Source organism: Trachemys scripta, chromosome 8, assembly GCF_013100865.1.
Source record: "Trachemys scripta elegans isolate TJP31775 chromosome 8, CAS_Tse_1.0, whole genome shotgun sequence".
Classification (NCBI taxonomy): Eukaryota; Metazoa; Chordata; order Testudines; family Emydidae; genus Trachemys; species Trachemys scripta.
The window spans coordinates 1,271,357-1,290,356 of record NC_048305.1 but is presented as its reverse complement, the minus strand read 5'-3'; the positions used below and the strand labels follow the sequence as shown (position 1 = coordinate 1,290,356).

At 61.4% G+C, this 19,000-nt stretch overlaps 2 protein-coding genes across 2 annotated transcripts in view; one reads left to right on the top strand and one right to left on the bottom strand.

The window, feature by feature from the left end:
• FAF2 (Fas associated factor family member 2) overlaps positions 1-4,003 on the top strand; it is a 28,010-nt gene extending 24,007 nt beyond the window's left edge. Inside the window, exons 8-11 of the mRNA XM_034778092.1 lie at positions 887-1,064; positions 2,141-2,312; positions 2,584-2,727; positions 3,259-4,003. Of these exons, the coding sequence (XP_034633983.1) occupies positions 887-1,064; positions 2,141-2,312; positions 2,584-2,727; positions 3,259-3,441 (677 nt within the window). The 3' untranslated portion in view covers positions 3,442-4,003. The remainder of the gene's footprint in view (positions 1-886; positions 1,065-2,140; positions 2,313-2,583; positions 2,728-3,258) is intronic.
• Positions 4,004-7,179: 3,176 nt separating this feature from the next.
• RNF44 (ring finger protein 44) lies at positions 7,180-18,659 on the bottom strand. Its single transcript, XM_034778093.1, has 10 exons — positions 16,894-18,659; positions 15,647-15,866; positions 14,346-14,513; positions 13,819-13,992; positions 13,148-13,309; positions 12,774-12,892; positions 12,502-12,589; positions 12,037-12,158; positions 11,515-11,614; positions 7,180-10,446 (listed from the first exon to the last, which is right to left on the bottom strand). Exons 1-10 carry the CDS (start codon positions 16,998-17,000, stop codon positions 10,384-10,386), a joined length of 1,323 nt encoding a protein of 440 aa, XP_034633984.1. The 5' UTR covers positions 17,001-18,659; the 3' UTR covers positions 7,180-10,383.
• Positions 18,660-19,000: the final 341 nt, after the last annotated feature.

The window sequence follows — 19,000 nt, the reverse complement described above, 5'->3', positions numbered from 1 at the left end:
AGCCCAAGGAACCCTCTGCTCTTAATACACCTCTACCCCGATATAACGCTGTCCTCGGGAGGCAAAAAGTCTTACCGTGTTATAGGTGAAGCCACGTTATATTGAACTTGCTTTGATCCGCCGGAGTGCGCCGCCCCGCCCCCCCGGAGCACTGCATCGGGGTAGAGGTGTACTGGCTGTTTCACAGTCATGTCTCAGCAGAGTTAGCTGTTGTTCCTTTGCAGTCGGCATGCTGGCTTCCTTCAGTGGCCTTGTCATAGGGGCGTTAGGCTGAGTGGGGAAGCAGGTGCCGAATGATAGTGGTTTGTGTTGTGCCTGGGGACAAAATGGCCACAGGTGATTCCTTGGGTTTTTCCCGCCCCCTCAGATCTCAGGGGCCTTCTTAGGACTGGATGTGGGGCAAGAATGTCCACCTACTAGTCCACACTAGGCTTTGCAGCATGCCACTAAATCCTTTCCGAGCCCGTGATGCCTGTCCTACGAGTGCCTGGTGGGGGTTGTGCTGAACAATGTGTGCCCTCTTCCCAAGACTGACAACGGGGGTTGTGTGGTAGTTTAGATCTTTCGTGGCCCACAGAGTGAGCAGCTGGGTCCACGATTTGAACCTGGGACTGCCAGGCTACTGAGCTCTTGGAGGTGTCACTGTCTCAGGAAGAACACCTCTGACCGATGTCTTGGTTGTCTTCTAAAAAGGGAACTGACTAGTGGGTTGGCAGCCCTGGAGTCTGAAGCTGTGTCTCTATGCCCAGCAAAGGGACTGGCAGGACCGCGGGAGCTGCCCACTTCTGGAAGCTTGGGGGAGGGGAGGCAATTCTAGTCTTATGACCCCTTAGCCTCTCTGTTGGGACTGCCAGTAGTGATGGTGGTTTCTGCGCCCATCTCCCAGTGTCCCAGGCTCTGCGTGAGAACACATACCCATTCCTCGCCATGATTATGTTGAAAGATCGCAGAATGACAGTGGTGGGACGACTAGAAGGCCTCATCCAACCTGATGACCTCATTAACCAGCTGACGTTCATCATGGATGCCAATCAGACGTACTTGGTGTCTGAGCGCCTGGAAAGGTACCAGGCTGGGAACTGGAAGCCCCAGTAATACTTATCTCGTGGAATTGGGAATTCCCATGGAGTGGGTCAGATCTAATTCAGGGGGGCTGTGAGTGTGCTGCACTTGGTTCTGCAATGCATTCAGTGGCCAGTGGAAATGCTGGTGCAGGCGGTGCACCGCCCTGATGTGTACATTCAGACTACACTGCATTCTGGGAATTGAGGTCTCCATGGGCAACGTTCCTGCTCAAAGATGAATAACCACAATCTGCTCCATTTTTCTGGAGGTTTAGGGCAGTCTGGAGCGGCTGGCACCTTTCAGGCAAAATCTGGATGTTGCTGGACTCTCTGACTGTGGCTAAGAGCGTAACTGGGCTCAAGGCATTTCGGCCAGAGTCATGCTGATACCTTCAGCCAGTCTTGTATGGGAGTCGCCGGCCCCGGGTGGCTGTGCTGCTGAGTTAAGGCTGCATTTGTGATGTCCTGCTGCCGCCTCATTGACACATGTCCCCTCCAGGTATTGATGTGGGCTCCATTCAGACTGAGAGCCGATAGGACGCCAGCTCCGTGTCTCAGTCCCTTAATCCTTCCTGCTCCCCAGTCAGAGTGTGTGCCTTGCTGATGGGCAGACCTGTGGGTTTCTAAAGGGAGTCAGGAACGGGCTAAAGAAACATGGGACTCAGTAGCTGCAGCAGATGGGTGCAGTGTGCATGGCACCTGCCCACACTACAGCCCTCGTTTGTGCATTTATCCTCAGCCTGAAATCGAGGCCATCTATGCCAGGGACTAGTCACCATAGAGAGCCCAGCCTCCTTCAGGAGCGGGAAACCTGCACTGTTTCAGTGCAGCATCAGCCGGGTTAGTCTGTAGCCGCAAAAAGAACAGGAGTCCTTGGGGCACCTTAGAGACTAATGCTCAAATAAATGTTAGTCTCTAAGGTGCCCCAAGGACTCGAGTTCTTTCTGCAGCGTCTGTGTGCTCCTCCTTTGGGAAGGTGTTAGTGCTGGGAAGGCTATTGTCTTCCTCTTGCCCTGCCCTGCCTATGTTTCTGGGTGTGTTGATATTAACCACCCCTCGTTCCCTGACGTTTGCAGGGAGGAGAGAAACCAAACACAGGTCCTGCGGCAGCAGCAGGATGAGGCTTACCTGGCTTCCCTGCGGGCGGATCAGGAAAAGGAGCGCAAGAAAAAGGAGGAACGGGAGAGGAAGAGGAGGAAGGAAGAAGAGGTGCACCAGCAGAAGCTAGCGGAGGAGAGGCGGCGCCAGGTGAGACGGAAGTGTTCCTGGGAAGCACAGCAGTAACACTGGCTCCAAGCTCTCTTGCTGCTGCTTCCTGCTAGTTTCCCACTCTGGGGCTTCCTCCCTTCCTGGTCGGCCTGCCCACTGGTTTCCAATCAGGCGCTGAGTTCATATAATCCTGCATCTGCCTCGGGGGTTTCCTGGGGCGCGTCCTCTCCTGTGCAGGACACGCTCTGCCTTGGCATTGAGGCCAGCTCCATGCCAGCCTGGTGCTCTGATCTTCTTTGCTGCTTTTCAGACTCTGCAGGAGGAGAAGGTGCGCAAATCGGAATGCCTTCCACCAGAGCCACATCCTGATGACCCAGAGAGTGTGAAGATCATTTTCAAGCTGCCCAACGATTCCAGAGTGGAGAGGCGATTCCATTTCTCACAGTCATTAACGGTGAGGGGAGTCAGGAGGGGAAGGCGAGGGATGTCTAGAGCAGCAGCAGAATCCCAAATTCTTAAGCTGGCTGGACAGGCTGGGGGTGGCCACGCTCTCACCCTTGCTACAGCCTCAGTAGGCAGAGGTGATGTGCTTGCATGAGGGGGAGGGTAACCACACTTGTCACTACTGGGCAGGGAAAGACCAGATGTCAAGCTGAAATACTGCTTATCCCCTCCTAAACGTGGGCTTCCTGCTGCTTCTCAGGCCGTGGGTCTGCTCTGGAGTTCCTAGGAGCACGGAGACCAGCCTCTGGCATGCATCAAGCAGGGACTTGAAAAACAGCTGTCCCTAGTGGGCAGTCTGGTTCTGTGTCCTCGTGCAGGGTTCAGGTTGTCTTTAGTGTTTGACAAACTAAACGCTCTGAGCGCTAAGAGACTAGCGGTCTGGCCCCCACACCAGCTGGGCGTTTGAGTGCCTCTGCCAGGGCTGCAGGAATTACTGCATGCTGCTTTTCCATTGGCGAATGCCTCTGTGCTTCCCTTCCAGGTGATCCATGACTTCCTGTTCTCCTTGAAAGAGAGCCCAGAGAAGTTCCAGATTGAGGCCAACTTCCCTCGCCGTGTCCTGCCCTGCCTCCCTACAGAGGAGTGGCCCAACCCCCCCACGCTGCAGGAGGCTGGACTCAGCCACACGGAAGTTCTCTTTGTTCAGGACCTCACGGACGATTGACACTTTTCCAAAACACGATGGAAGGAAAAATTCAGATTATAATACAATATTTTTTTTAAAGACTGCTGCGTACAAATGAGGGATCAGAGACCACGTCACCCGTGCCAGCCATGCTGTGTGTCTGCGCTGGCGCGAGAAAGCTCACCTACTCCCACGCACAGTCATCCCCTTACACTTGAGGGCAGAGAGGGAGGGGGGCCACCATTGCCCTCCCCAGGGAAGGGCAGAAAAGGCAGCTCTCGGTCAATATTACTTTTACTAGACCCCCAAGGCCTGCCGTCCTGTGAAGATTTGATACTTTGCTGCTCCTGGTGGCCAAAGGACACTGCACCTGTGCTGGGGAGGGGAGGGGAGGGATGGACAGAATTTCTTCAGCTTCCCACTGTGTATAAAAACCTTCCTTTTACTAGTTCTCTTGCTTTGTAATGACCAAAGGAGACTGGAGTTGACAATGGTATTAATTTTTTGATAAAGAGCTGGTTGAAGTTCTTAACGCCATGGGATCTTGCCCAGGGTTCTTAGCCTGCGTAGTGTAATAAACTCTGCCTCTAGCGTGCCTGTGCTAATGCTTCTGGTGTCAGTGCTTTCCTCTCCACGTAGGCTGCTCCCATTCCAGCCGCAGAGCGGGGGGCGCTCTGAGCTGGTTCTAATGACCAACCTGCACCCACCTGGAATGAATCTGGTTTTCACTCTGTGTTGCAAGGTTAATCTGGCTCTGTACTTGTCTTCATTCAGCCTTCTTGGCTCCAGTCGCTGTGGAGCAGCTGCTGCCTGTGTCATGTCCAGTAGAATTGCAAAACTCAGCAGCTACTAACGTATAAAAATGGCTAATGCTCTTAGGGGATGAGGCAATCTAGGAACTCCTGCTGAGTGGGGCCCTATGAAGTGCAAGTGCTCTCCCTCGGGGTGCAGGGGAAGGCAGGCTGCCTTCACTTCGCTGGCTGTCCAAAAATTCATAGGGTTTGCCTAGGAGTGAGAGTCGGGACTGACTGACTAGGGCTGGCCAGATGCTATTCGTGGAGTTGTCCAGTGCAGAAAGACAACTTTCTAGTGCCTGCGCTTGCCTGGTGTGGGGAATCGTTCCTGCATCATACCAGCCCTAGAGAAGTAGAGCCACTCAAGCGCCTTCCTGGTCTGCAGCCTCCTTCCAGCTAGCACTGGGCTGCACAAGAAAGAGGGTTGGTTTGTCACTGTTATGGAGGTCTCTGAGCTGGCTCCTGAGTCAGGATGCAGAATTCCCCCCTCCCCGTTATGCTGCCTTGCGTCTGCATGGGGGAGTTGTGGACTGAGGGAGGGAGGTGACCTTGAGCTCTCTGGTGTGATGAGAAACAGGCAGAAGTGTTTGTTACACTGGTGCTAACCAGAGTCATTACAACTGCAACTTACCTTCCTCATGTTGGCTGTTACCCCTTTCCCAAAAGGGCTTTGAGTTCCACAGAAGGTTAAGAGCAGAGCAAAGGAACCTTAATTAGTCCTTTGAAGGAAGCCTAACCCATTTGTCCTGTTGATTGTAGGTATGTCTGGCTGAGTTCCTGCTCCTTTGACCAGCCCACTGCTGAGAGTCTGTTGCTTTCCCCCGGAAGGACCCAGGTACCGGGAACTATGAAGGCAGCAGGAGACCTGCAAGGGAATTTATTGGTCCCCTTTCTTTGGCTGTATCTCAGCCCGGCTGCCTGAAAATACTTTTGCATCTTAACTCCGGGCCTTTTTTGCTGACAGAGGGGGAACAGTTCTCCGGGCCTTCTTAACCAAAGAACTCTACTGAAGAAGTGCCGCCCTGGGTCTTTACAGCCCCAGGTACTATCGCTGGGTATCAACCACAGATTCCCCCACCCCCCCCGGCTGCTTTGTCCTGCCTGACTCCCAACTCCCCTGCCAGCATGAGATTCCAGGCAGGTCACCTCACACCCATCTTCATTCCCTTGTTACTCAAGTGTGCAGCCAGGATTAAAGGAAGAGTTACTGCCGCTGGGGCGCGGAGCTCAGGGACTCTGTAATCCCTGCACCGAAAGCCCACCTGCAGCAGGCCTGTGCTTGCTCACCTTGGAGAGCCAACCTGTAGCATTTCACAACTGCAGGATGCTGCAGCTGCCAGATCCCACCTTGGTGCGTGCTGTGACCAGCCGGCAACGGGGCTATGCCCCTCGGAGCTTTGGCTCAGCCTGGAGAGGACATCTCACTGTTCTCAGACAGGACCCTGGGCTGGACTGATAGTGGAAGCTGCAGGGGGGGTATGCTAGCTGGCCTCTCTGAAGGGGTAGCTGACTTCCTGTCTGGGAGCAGCCAGGGAGGAAGTGCTAGCCCACAGTAAGTGGAGACTACACTGAGCCATACTGACAGGTGAACAGTCAGGCTGGAGGGAGGTTACTAGAGTTCCACAGGGAGCTGTCTTGGGGCCAATCTTCAACAACATTTTCATTAATGACCGTGGCATAAAGTGGGAGGGTGCTAATAAAATTTGCAGATGACACAGCTGGGAGCTAGTGCCAATCTGGAAGAGGACAGGACTATCAGACAAGATCTGGCTGCCGGGTATAATAAAAATGGGATGAAATGTAATAGTGCACAGTGTAAGGTCATGCACTTAGACTAGCAACAAGAATTTTTGCTGTAAGCTGGGGCTGTATCAGATGGGATGACTGAGCTGGCACTGTGATACAGACGTGAAAAAAGCTAATGCAGTCCTAGGATGCCTCAGGTGGGCATTTCCAGCACAGAAGGGAAGTGTTAGTGCCATAATGCAAGGCACTGGTGAGACCTCGCTGGGAATAGTGTGTGTAGTTCTGGTCTCACTGGAACAGACGCAGAGAAGGTCAACTAGGATGATCTGAGGACTGGAAAACCTACTTTCTGAGAGGAGACTCAGAGAGCTTGGTCTAACTGAACAAAGGCTGAGTGGAGATAGGATTGCTCTCTATAAATACATCAGGGAGGGAGAGGAGTTATTGAAGTTAAGGGCCAATGCTGGCACAAGAACAAACGGCTATAAACTGACCCTCAAGTTTAGGCTTGAAATTAGACAAAGGTTTCTAACCATCTAGAAGTTCTAGAACAGCCTCCCCAGGGGAGTAGTGGGGGGCACAAATCCAAACGGGCTTCCACCCCTGTGAAGCTGTGCTCACCTGGTGCTCAGAGCAGCCCGTAGCTTCGGTGCATTTCCACCCACCGGCTCCTTGTTGCTGCTGCAGCAAGCTGCTGGGGAGGGGACTGCAGGTCCAGGTGCCCCTGCCAGCATGGCGCAGAGCCCAGGACCCTGTTTCAGCTGCTCGTGCAAACCTCATTTATCACCGGACATTGAGTGGGTCAGGAGCCAGCAGCTTCTCCTTCCCAGGGCCTGGCCCCAGTCTGGCTGCCTGCTCCCATCAGTCAGAGGGATCCAGCCGTGCCTCTCACTTGCAGGCTCCTGCCCCTGTGCTAATGCAGGCCCCCCTGTCCTACAATGCAACCCGGCCCCCTCCCCCGTGCAGTGCCTGGAAGCTGCAGGCCCAGCATGCAGTGCAGAAGGGAAGCTAGAGCATTGCATGCTGGGACCTGTAGGCTCCAGGTCATCCTGCCTGGTGTGCTGGGTGTAGACTCAGTGCTGGGAAGTGGACGATGTGATTGGCAGCTGGGGGAGCAGGTGCCGACCCCCACGATAAGAGGGGGAACAGCCAGGGCCCCGGGCTAGCATAAGCACAGGCTAGGGCCAGCATTGGCCAGAGGCAGCGAGAAGAGAGAGGCAGGGAGGCTGGGTACGGCGCGTTGGTATACATCATACATTTATTAGTGAATATCCCTCTCAAAATCAGCCACAACATTAAAAAAAATAATGATTGCACTACTTGATCAAGCCGAACTAGCAACTTTCATTTTAAAAAAAGTACAAATCTGTTAAAAATTTCAATCCGTATAATACACATATATATAATACAACAGACTAGGTATGTTAAATGCTACAAAACCAATATGAGTCCAATGGAATGGAAAAAAACACTTTTAGAGCTTTAAGAACCTTTTTCTCTATATATTAGCCTTTTCTCAAATACATACATGGGAAAAATGAGGTAACTGTAAAATGTGCAAGTAACAGAGCAAAAAAAATTATATATATATTTATATATATATATAAAACTTTCTAACACAGAACACGCGTCCTAGCACCATCCAGGGGGGCCGCTGAGCTGTCCCTCTGGAGGGCCTGGGGACTGGAATAATAGAACAGTAAACAGTCCACTACCCCACCACAGGAACTCATTGGTAACAGTGGTATCTACAGCGCAATCAGCAATCACAAACATCCTAAATAATTGGGGGGCTGTTTTTAAATGAGACCTTAGCTGCTCATTGGAATAAATTCTGCAGCACACGAGCTGTGAGCTTTCGAGTCACCATCAAAAGAACCGTAAGGCTTTTCACCGGGCATCTTAAAGGGGGGTTAAAACAGGTGGATGCCAACACTGCTCCGATTGGCTATACACAGAGAAACGTCACCTGCGGCTATGTACAGAAGAGACCTTTGGTTAGTCGTGTCCGTGAAATAAAAACGTTGAAAACGGGGGAGGAGGGGCTGGCCGGGGCACCTAGTCCCCCAGGAGCTGCTGGTGTCTGTGCGGTTTGCCTGAGTGCAGGAGCCGGCCCTGGCCTGGCAGGCAGGAGGAGCCAGGGGGGCTGCTCGCTGGCCCCAGAGCAAACGCCAGCCCAGTGCCTCACCGGCCGGAAGGGCAGCTCTCCCGGGACAGTGTAAAAGCTTCCGCGACAAACTGGATTGTCCGTAATGGAGCAGCTGGGCCCCGTCTGGAGGATACTGTGATTCTATTGGCTGAGAGGGCAGGAAAGGCCTTCGCTTCTGCCACTCCGAAGCTGCTGTTTGGCCACAGTCCGGCCTCCCCGTGCCCCAGGCACATGGTGCAAGAGGCACAAAGGTGCCAGGCTGGGAGGCTCCCAGCTCTGCCTTGAGCTAACCTGGGGGGGGGGGGGGAAACGGGCCCTCCCACCCCCACACTGCCAGCTGGATTCTGAACACCAGCCCCCCGGGGTCAGGCTTCCTGGACCCCCAAACCCTGCATGGCTGCAGGGACCCGGCTCAGTCCCTGGACTTTCCCCCTGCTCCAGGGCGCAGTATTGCTAAGCCAGTGCATGGCCCTGACCCACCCCCACCCCTAGCTGCAGCCACCAGGGCCCAGCTCAGGGCTTCCCACCAGCAGACCAGTCCCTCCACCCTGGGGGAGGGTACACAGCCCCAGTCTGCCTGTGGGAAGCTCAGAGCACCGGGGGCCATTCTCGTGGCCAACCCTCGCCCCAGGTGCAAGTGAGCGAGAGAGGGGTGGGGCACACCAATGAGAAGGGGGCGCTCCTCTCTCTGACCGCCTCCCCCCCCAACTTCTCACCTCTGGCTGGTGGAGAGGGAACGTCCGTGTGCGTTTGTTGGTTAAGCTGGCTCCTCCTCCCTGGGCTCCTCCTGACTCAGTTTACCTTGGGGGGAGGGGGGAAATGTCCTGAAAATCTTACGGTCCTCCTGAGGCGCTGGCCACGTGCAGTCCGGTGCCTGGCAGTAGTGAGCTGAGCCCAGAGCCCCTCGCCCCCGCTGGCCAGGGAGTCAATACCACGTCCCAAGCTGCTCGGACACGCATGCATATTGTGAACATCTACACGGGGCTGGCGTCCGTCTCCCTGCACCCGGAGCACACCCCAGGAAGAGGGTTCTTCTCGTTACATCATGCAACACAACTTCCACGACAAACATTTCGGGCACCGGCTTGGCCGCTCCCTTGCTTTGACTGGGAGGCGTCTGGGCAGCAGCGTGCACGCACCCGAAGGACCAGACCCAGGGCACAAGCAACAGACCATGCAGAGGCATTACCAGGGCACAGGGCCGGGATGGAGGCAGAGGAAGGGACGGGAAGGTGGGGAGGGGCAGAACCCGCTCAGCGTTTCCATGATACAAGCTGGGGGAAGGGAAGATCCATAAATCAATGCCCACCTCCTCCCCCCCATCCACCGGCCAGCGCAGGGCCCTGCTGGGATGCTCACGGGGGGCTGGGAGTACAGGGGGCTGCTGCGTCACCCTCTGCACAGGGCAGTTACAATTCACCGCGAGAATATCTAAAAATGAGGCAGGAGCACACTCCGGGGCCGTCTGCCCTGCAAGCCAGGGACATGCCCACCGGGGGCTCTCCGCACCAGGGCCGCACCTCATTCGCCTTCTAGAAAGACAGGTGCCCCTGTGGCATGCAGGGTCTCTCCACCAGGCACACTGGCAGGGACCGGGAGGTTTTGCCCACCACCTGTCAGCGACGGCGCGGGAGTAGTATTGCTGGAGCGGCCGGCCCAGGGAGGGAAGGACAATGGGGATCCTCCTGTCCGAGCTCCAGCAGGACAGCGCCAGGCCCAGCCCGACCCGCTCTCCATGGGAGGCTGGACTGGGGAGTGGGAGAGGCCTGGCCCCTGGTAATGCCTCGAGTAGCTGTGCCCGGTGCCCCACTGACCATTTCCTCCTGCTGCCCGCCAGGGCCCAGTCCGTCCCGGGCAGCTCGCCTGGCCCTCCTGCTTCGAGCTGCTGGTGCGATCAAACCTGCCAGGCTCGCTCCGGCGCCGGGTCACGCAGCCACAAACCAAAACTCAACAGAAAACCCAAACCCAACAGATACAAAGAGCTGAAAGTGATGGCGCAAGGCCGGCGTCTCTGGGGTGCGCGGAGCACGGGGAGGCGCCGCCGCCCACACCCCCAGCACCATTCCGGGGCCAGCCCCGGCGCCACAGGGAGCGCCCCGGGCCCTGGCCGTGCCGCGCAGGCGGGGAGGAGGTGGGGTGTCCGGGATCCTAGATTGCGTCTATTCTCACCACAGCCGAGGAGAGCCTTGGGGCTAAGCGCGCGGCCGGGCCCAGGGGGCGGGCTGGTGGCCCGGGCCCCTCGCCCAAGGTCCTCTTCCTCTAGCGAATTGTGCGGCAGAGTGTCTGTGAGCCTCACTCGGCCTCCCGGTGCACCTCGGACGCGTCCGCCCGGCAGATCGGGCACGTGCGGTTCGCCTGGCGGGGGAGAAGAGAGTGAGACCAGCGCCCCAGCCAAGAGACAGCCGCATTCGGCACCAGAGAACGGGGCTGGCTCTTCCGGTGCTGCAGCCAGCCGGGAGCCCACGACACCGGGGGGGCGTTTAGAGAGCCGGGGTTGCGTACGTAGACACTACACCCCCATGCCAGCCAGCTGCCACCCTGCCCAGCTCCCGGCCCGTGCAGCCGAGGGCTCTGAAAGCAGGCTGGGGGCAGGGGGAGGGTAAGGCAACGCATGTGCTAGGCTGGATCACTGTCCTCCCGGGGCGTGGGAGCGTCAGGCACACAGGGCTGGCAGCACTGTGCTCCCAAGCCTGGCACCTGCCCCCGCTGCGAAGGGCAGCAGGTTACCCCACGGGCCGCCTCCCCGATCTCAGAGGCCTCCGGAGCAGGCGGTCGGACGCTGCCTGTGCCCTGGTGGAGCGTGGCTTGACCGTCACATGGAGACACTCAGCTGGCAGCAGGTGGAAATACACTGCGTGGTCCCAGTGTCTCTGCCCTCTGGGCCAGGCACGGACGGGCCGGCAGCCTTCTCCACCGCTTTGCCCGGCATGTCCCGGGGGTTCCCACCCCTTCCCTGCACGTCTGCCCCACCCGGCCACAGGCTGAAGGCTCTGGCAGGGTTTGAAGACGTTTAGCCCGAGTTAAGAACTAGCGGGTCACACGCGCGCCCGGTCCCGGCTGGCTGGCACAGGCAGAAGCAGGGGCCAGCGGTGGGGGGTAGTGCCCGCCCTGCCCCGCCCTTGGTGCCCTCACACGGGAGCGTGCACAGCCCCGAGGGACAGCGCTGTTCAAACACACCCCGTTTCACACCCAGGCGCTGCAGGGGATCCCCACTGACACACTCCAAGAACATCCAGAGCGATCAAGCGGGGGTGGGGGCAGCAACCTACCCCAGACCAGTGATCCACCCCCCACTCCGCTGCCACAGGAGCGGCCACCCACCACCAGAGGGAGCTGTTGAAACCGGAGGCACCGGGACCCCCCGACCGGGCGCCCAGCCCCCGCGGCTGTGCGTGCAGGCCGAAGCAGCCCCAGCGCAGGTACCTTTAACCATTTGTCGACACACTTGGCATGGAACTCGTGGTTGCAGGGCAGAACCCGCAGCAGCTGCCTGGCTTCGAAGTCGCTGAAGCACACGACGCACCTGGGGAGAAGGGAACCGTCACCAGGCGCCGGCTTCAGCAGCCCCCCCCCCCCCCCCCCGCGCCTGCGCTCCGCAGCGCCAGAGGGGACACGCTGGGGCAGTGCAACGCGTCCACGCCCCGAGCCGGACCCCAGCCCCCCGGGAGCTCGGGTACACGCCCACACCCCGAGCCCGACCCTAGCCCCTCGGGAGCTCGGGTACACGCCCACGCCCCGAACCTGACCCCAGCCTCCCGGGAGCTCAGGTACACGCCCACACCCCGAGTCTGGCCCCGGCCCCCCAGGAGCTCAGGTACACGCCCCACGCCCGGCCCCCCGGGAGCCCAGGTACCCCCCATACCCCGGCCCCTCGGGAGTTCAGGTCCCCCCCACACCCCAGCCCCCCGGGAGCTCAGGTACCCCCCACACCCCGGCGTCACTCACAGGCTCTGCTCCGACTGGTGGCTCTCGGGGTTGAAGCGGTACGATGGGAGGTGTTCGATGTCTGCTTTGGTGAGGCCCCGCGGCTTGGCCTCGCCCAGCCGCTCAGCCAGGTTCAGTAACGCCTGGGGGCGGAACGGGGACCCAGAGCTCAGCTCCCTCTTTAAACCCCGAGCCAGCAGCCCCTTCCCCAGCCCTCATCTGAGGGGTCCCAGCAGAGCCCCTACCCCTTCCCCGAGTGTCTGCCCCACACCCCCACGGCAAGCGAGCGGCTGAAATGCCAGCCCGCTCCTCCAGGAGCTCCCCAGCCGCCTCCTGCCCAGAAGAGACGTGGCGCAGTCTCCTTGTTCCCACACCCGGAGCGCGGGCCCACGGGGCTGGGCAGCAGCAGAGGCTCTGCTCCCTGCCGCTGGAATCCGCTCCCCCCAGATCCCAGCAGCCGGCCAGGGCGGGGAGAGGCCAGCACACCTCGTAATTCTCCATCTCCACATCGTCCACGTCCAGGTCGAGGCTGAGCGTGGGCCCCACGGCCGTCGGCGACACGGGGAGCATCGAGCTGGGGAGAGACGGGGCGGGACAGTTACCCACGAGCAGCGGGACCCTGCAGGATGCGTGTCACATGTGGTTCAAGGAACCACAACCCAACCCCCCACCCCCACAGCCCCCAGCGCGCCTGTGGGGCAGAGGTCTGAGGGGTGGGAGGGGACCCAGCCCCGCAGACGCCCCCCGTGGGTACTCACAGGAAGTACGGCAGGAAGCTCGGGTAGTAGGGGGGGGGCGGCGGTGGGGGGGGCGGCAGTGGCTGCTGCAGTCGGTATCGCTGGGTATTCAGTCGCCGTGGCATCATGGGTGGGTATGGCTGCAGGGAGAGAGCACAGGGCCCGGTCAGCGGCCCTGGGGTGCGCCCAGCCCATACCCCACCGCGCAGACCAGGCGGAGGGGGAGCAGCAGCCCCTGGCAGCCAGCGCCAGGGATCCGGGGCCCCAACTCCACTAAGGAGGAGGACAACCCTGCTTCCCACCAGCCCGGCCCTGTCCCATCTCCTCTCTCGGGCGCACGGCCGCGTTCCCCGAGCACAGAGCCCAGCCGCCCCACTCCCCACGCGGGAACTTACCACGCCAAACGGCAGCTCCTGGTGCAGCGGGTCGTGGGGGAGGTAATGCAGCGGGACAGAGGGGGACAGCGCTGGGGCGTGGGGAGAGGGCGGGTAGGCGAAGCCCCCGATGGCATGCTGCTCCCCTCGCAACTCCACCTCATTGTCTATCCTCTGCAGAGGCTGGAGGGGAGAGAAAGTGTGTGTGAGCTCGGTTACTGGGGTCCCTGCTGTGCCCACGGGGCCGGGGGGAGGAGGGAGTCGGTTACCGGGGGGGTCCCTGCTGTGCCCACGGGGCCGGGGGGAGGAGGGAGTCAGTTACTGGGGGTCCCTGCTGTGCCCACAGGGCGGGGGCCGCTCTGCTCTGCCAGTGCACCCCCCATGGGGATCAGCCTCTCTCACAGACACCACCCTGCAGGAATCCTGGCCCTCCCTCCCACCTGCTCCGGACAGCACAAGTCCATCCCAGGAGCACGGCTGCAGCGCTGCGGCCTGGGCATGGGAACGCGAGCCCAGCCCCAGAGGTCACCCAGCCCACCCTGCCTTGCAGAGCTTGCTAGGGGCAGCTAGAGCCGGAAGTGCCCCTGCCCAGCGAGGCTGCAGGGTAGGCTCACCCCAGCCCTGGCCAGGAGCCCAGTCCGTCCCCCGGCAGTGCGCAGACCCCGCCCAGCCCGCCCCATCCCCATACTCACCATGCGCGGGTGCTGGGCTTGCAGCGGCAGGAACTGGCCGAGGGGGGCCATGTGCGGGGGCTGGTGCGGCGGCACTGGCGGGGGCGGGTGCAGGATGTAATGGTCGCTGGAGAGGATGGGCGGGAACGTCTGGTAGGAGACGGGCAGCTGCTGCATGGCACATGCCTGGATGAGCTGGGAAGGAAGGAAGAGCGCGGGGGGAAGGAGGGGAGTCAGTCGCCCAGCACCCCACACTCAGGAATGGGGGCCCGCAGAGTCCCAGGGGTGCCCCATCCCCGATTACCCAGCTGGGGAGGGGACGGGGGCCAAGAGCCACAGGCTTTTGTGGCTATCAAAGGTGTCACGGGCCCAAGCAGGCAGTATCCTGCTCCGGGTCGCTAGCCCTTCGCTCCCCCACTCCGTCCGGAGCTCCTGCTTGCCGGTTCCCGTCCCCACTCCCTCTCCCACAGCACGTCCTGGCGCAGCGTGCCCAGAGCCCCCGAGATGGGCCCAGGTTGCCAGCTCCCCACGAGCCCCAGGTGACTCACAGGGGGCGGGAGGCAGCAGAGTGGGTAGTGCTGCCCGCTGAACATCATGGAGCATGCTGGGAGCTGCTGCGCGCTGCACCCGGGGATGTGCTGGCCTGCGTGGATAGGAAAGCCCTGCGTCGTTACCGTGGTCACCGTGTAGGAGAGGGGGACGGGGCCCTGGTGCACCTGCAAACGGGAGACACGCGAAGCACCGTCAGATGGCTCCTCGCGCCAGCCTGCCCCAGCCACGGCCAAGCCCACATCCCCGTGGGGCCATCGCACGAGGCCGGGCGCCCCCAGGCTGGCCACGCTGCAGCCAGCCCCCTGAATCCCAGCTCCTCCTCCCCGGCCCACGGCTCTGCAGCGCCACCGTCTGCTCTGCTTCACGAGGCTGGGGCCGAGCCCTGCGGCTCCCGGGGGCTTACCAACGCAGCCTTGGCTGGGCAAAGACTGGGCACGGCCCCTGGCAGGAGCAGCTCGAGGTGGGGCGAGGGGCTTCCCCCAAAGACATTCTCTCTGGAGCACCCAACCCTTTGGCACTGGGCATCTGCGTGAGCAGAGGGGGACGCACCGCAAGCCATCAGGGGACATCGCCCCCTGGGTCATTCACCCAACAGCCCCTGGGGGTTACCCTCACGGCACCCACCCCAGGAACCTGGGGCACAGCTGGGCGAGCCAGGCAGGCCCGGGGTCTCCAGGCCGGTGCACACGCCGCAGGGCCAGGCGCATCGGGGGTGGTCAGAAGGAGGCCCTGCTGCCGTGGCGCCCAGCTGCTCTTGACACAGACGGCCGCAGGAATTCAGAGTCTGGCCACGCTTAGCTCTCGCTGAACAGCAGCTGGGCCGGGAGAGACCCATAATCTGGACTCCACGGCCACGCACAATCTCCAGGGAGGAGAAACCCGCACCGCCCTGCGGGGCTGCCACTGGCCAGGCCAGGCCAGGCGGCGCTCGGTGCCCCTTTGAGAGGGGGTCAGTCACACCGGATCGGCGCGCTGGGACGCCTGCAGGACTCCCCTCGGGCCTCTACTCTGGCAGGCAAGTCAAGGGCTCTCCGCCTCTGCCCAGTCGGGTCCCTGGTACCGCAGGCACCCGGGAACCTGCGCCGGGCTGGCCAAAGCTGCCACGGCAGCACATTCGAACTCGTCTGGCGCCCACTGGCTCCAGCCCCAGGGCCGCGCATTGGCACCTGGGCGAGAACAGCTCAGCTCTGGGACATGGGCCTGTGGGGACGTCACCCTGGCCCTCTCCGTGCTGGGGAGCTCCAAACCCCTGCCCCTCCTCCCGCCGGGGACAGCACAGTCCCCATCCCTGCCCTACCTGCTCGTGGAGATCCACCATGAATGGGCTCTGGTGGGGCGGGTGAGCGGCTGGGTGAAGCATTCGTGGTGGCGTGTTGGCGAGAGCGTACGCTCGGGGCTCATCTACAGGGAGGTGCTGCTGCTGCGGGGGGAAGGCAGGGCGCAGGTAGTTCTCATCCTGGGCCAGCAGGGTTTGCAGAGGTCGGTCGCGTCGTCCCCACGGACGCCTGGAAGGGGGGCTGTGGGCCGCCATGGGGAAGGAACAGACCAGGAGTGACCTCAGGGCCATGCAGCTGTCACATACAGGACAGTGCCTGGGCCAGCCCCACACAGCCATCACACCCCTGGACGGCAGGACTCAGACCACAGCAGCACTGACCATGCGGGGCTGGTGTTGCGTTGGAGCAGTCCCAGCTAGGACAGCACCCCTGGGTGTGCAGAGAGCTAGGACATGAGGTCCCCCCTCAACACCCTCCCAGGCGGGGCTCCTGCGGGGCGCAGGGCTGAGCCGTGAGCCTGCCCGTGAGTGCCAAGCTCAGACCAACACGCCTCTATCCCACCCCGACCCCAGGCAGGGGGAGCCTTGCCCGCCTGGCTGGAGTCAGATACACTGGGGTCGGGGGCACCCGGCCGTGCTTGGCTTTACCCCAGCAGGTGAGGTCAGCTGAGCCCCCGAGCTCCGGACGTGCTGCAGTCTGTCCCACCAGGCTCCTCCGTGGGCCGACAGAGTTTCAGGGGTGTCACTGGGAAACCAACGCTCAGTGGCTGTGCTGTTCACGCACCCAGAGGCCAGGGGCTACCCAGTACATTACGAATCACTTCCCCTACCTGCCCACTAAGACCCCAAACAGCTGCTGGCTGGGCAGGGGAGATCCCCTTCCTCCCACTGCAACGGCCCCAGAGCTCTCCCGGCAAGCCTGTGGCTGCCCCAGCCCATGGCCCCAGCCCTCCCCATGGAGGAAGCTGAAGGAAAGGCCCTTCTTTGGCAATAGCGAGCAGATGGTGGCAGGGGCAGGCAAACCAGCCCGGCCCGAGGAGCTGAGACTGTCGACGGCCGCAGCAAGGCCTGGCCTGGCCTGCCTGGTGCTTTTTAAAGATGAAGTTGTTGCCCCTTGACACTACAGATCCCAGCATGCAATGCTCCGCCTGAACCTGAGCAGATGTGCCACACTGCATGCTGGGAGCTGTGGTCTCTGCAGTCTGCACCCCAGTATGGGGGGCGGGGGCAACGCCCTGCTCCACTCCCGGGCGAGGGAGGGGCCGTACCTTCGCCTGAGGTGCTCGGGGCTGCTGCAGGGTCCCCCCGAGAAACGCCGCGGGTTGAAGGGGGCAGAGGGAGGCCGCCTATTGACTGCCAGTTCCCATGGTCGCATTGGTGACGTCGGGGAGGCAGAAGGGTGCGCTGGGCCTCAGGCTCCAAGCGGGACGAGACACCAGCACCTCACAGCCTGCCAAGAACGAGAAGGCAGTGAACCCCCCAGCGCGCACTGCCCAGGGCTCTCCCACCCACAGGCAACAGCACCAGGGGCCTCTGCCCCGGTGGGACCCGCTACTTCCCGCCCCTCCCACACACAGACCGTCTGATCCCGGAGTCCCTGCCCAGCGATCCCCAGCAGCTCTGCTCGGCTGCTCCCCACAACTGCTCGGCTCCACCTGCCCCCTAGGCCTGCCGAGAAACCGACACGGGGAAGACGGGGAGCGCAGGGCAGGGGCAGTGCATGCCAGGCCAGCGGACTACACATGCAGGGGCACCCCCAGCAGGAGCCCCCACCCCCAGCCAGTGGGAGGAAAGGCAGAGTTACGCGTGCACTGACTGGCCAGCGCTGCCTGCACCTGGAGAGCTCGGCCAGATGGGAGGGGCAGACGAGGGAGAAATGGGAGGAGAGGCGGACATGAAAGCAGCACCGCTAGTGGCAGTGCCAAGGAGAATCAGGGGGAAGAGGGCTGACCCCCAGGCACTTCCCACACCCCTGCTCCAGGCCAACAGGCTGCTCAGAAGCAGAAGGGCCTGGACATAGTCTATTCAATGTGGTACTGATGCAGTTAACAGCTGGCCCCGCAGCGCAGGTGCCCCCAGCTGTGACCCCGTCTGCCTCCTGCGAGGGGCTGGGCAGCTCTCACTCCATGCCAGCCTCTAAGCCCCTGGGATTAACATTTTTGTAATGCTTTCCCACAATGCCCAGGGCCTGGAGAGGCCGGGCACCGCGGTACCAGGTTCCCATAGTGTCTGCACTGCTGCTAGTCCTAAGACCTTCCGGGCCCTGCTGCCTCCGGCACGCTGGGACCTGCGGAGGCTTGCCGGTCTCTGCAGCAGGGTGTCAGCACCCCGGGCAGCTACAGGCCTCGTGCTCTGGGGCCTGGCCAGCTCCCGGCGAAGGAACGAGTATTCCCAATGGGGGAGCTGCAACGGGGCGAGCCCATACCTTGGGGCACCCTGCTGAGGGGAAATGGCCAGCCCTGCAGGCGACTTGGGCCCTCAGGGGCCTGTGTCCCTCTGCCGGGGCCCAGTCCCACTCCAGCAGGCCTCGGGAGCGGTAGGAGACAGCAGCTATTGTCTCGTGGGCAGGAGCACAGGGCCAATGGGAGGGAAGGTGCCAGGCTCTCAGCTGGAGAGCAGGTGGTCGAGGGAAACGGGTGGGAGCAGAGAGCCCCCCCTCGCAGCGAAGCACACACACCCCGTGATGGGCAGCCAGGAGAGCGCCTGGCCTCCACAGGGGCCCTGGTGAGTGGCCCCCCGACCGCGAGCCCCCGCTGGTTCACCGGCATGCCAGCCTGCTCACAGCTGAGGGCACAGCAAAGCTGACCTCCGGGAGGGCGCAGGCCCCGCCCCCAGCAGTGCCATCTTGCTGGAAGTGGCTTGGTTGGGGCAGCGCAGCAGTGGCGTGTGGCTGAGGGGGGCTCCTCTCTCCCCAGCACTTCTCCTGCAGGGAGCCTCCAGCCGCTTTACAAACTGTTATCCCTGGGGGCAGTGACCCGGCCGTGGTCACAGCAGAGCAGCCGCAGAGCTGAGAGCAGAACCCAGATCTCCTGAGTCCCAGCTCGGTGCCTTATCAACAGACACCACTTGGCCTGCAGCGGGCACAGCTTTGGAGTGACCCCAGCGTGTCACCTGCAGGCCTGGGGAGGAAGGCAGGAACATGGGGACACAGGGCCAGGGCGTTTCCCCCCACCCTAGCCGCAGGAAATGCCAGACAGATGGTAGGCGATGCACCGAAAGGGTCCCTGCTCTCCGGCGCAGAGCGAAGGCCCCAGCAGCACCTGTAACCTGGACAGGGCCAGCACCGCTTTCTGGGCCAGGCTGGGCTCAGCTGCCCGCAGAGCCGGAGCAGGAAGAGAACACGCTGAGCCCGGGGCCGGGCTCAGGCACAGGACC

Coding starts and splice junctions, on each gene's coding strand:
- RNF44 (XM_034778093.1), bottom strand. CDS start 17,000: ATGCGACCATGGGAACTGGCAGTCAATAGGCGGCCTCCCTCTGCCCCC. Junction 13,993..14,345: donor TCTGCTGCCTCCCGCCCCCT/GTGAGTCACCTG, acceptor CTTCCTTCCCAG/CTCATCCAGGCATGTGCCAT. Junction 13,310..13,818: donor AAGCCCAGCACCCGCGCATG/GTGAGTATGGGG, acceptor TCTCCCCTCCAG/CCTCTGCAGAGGATAGACAA.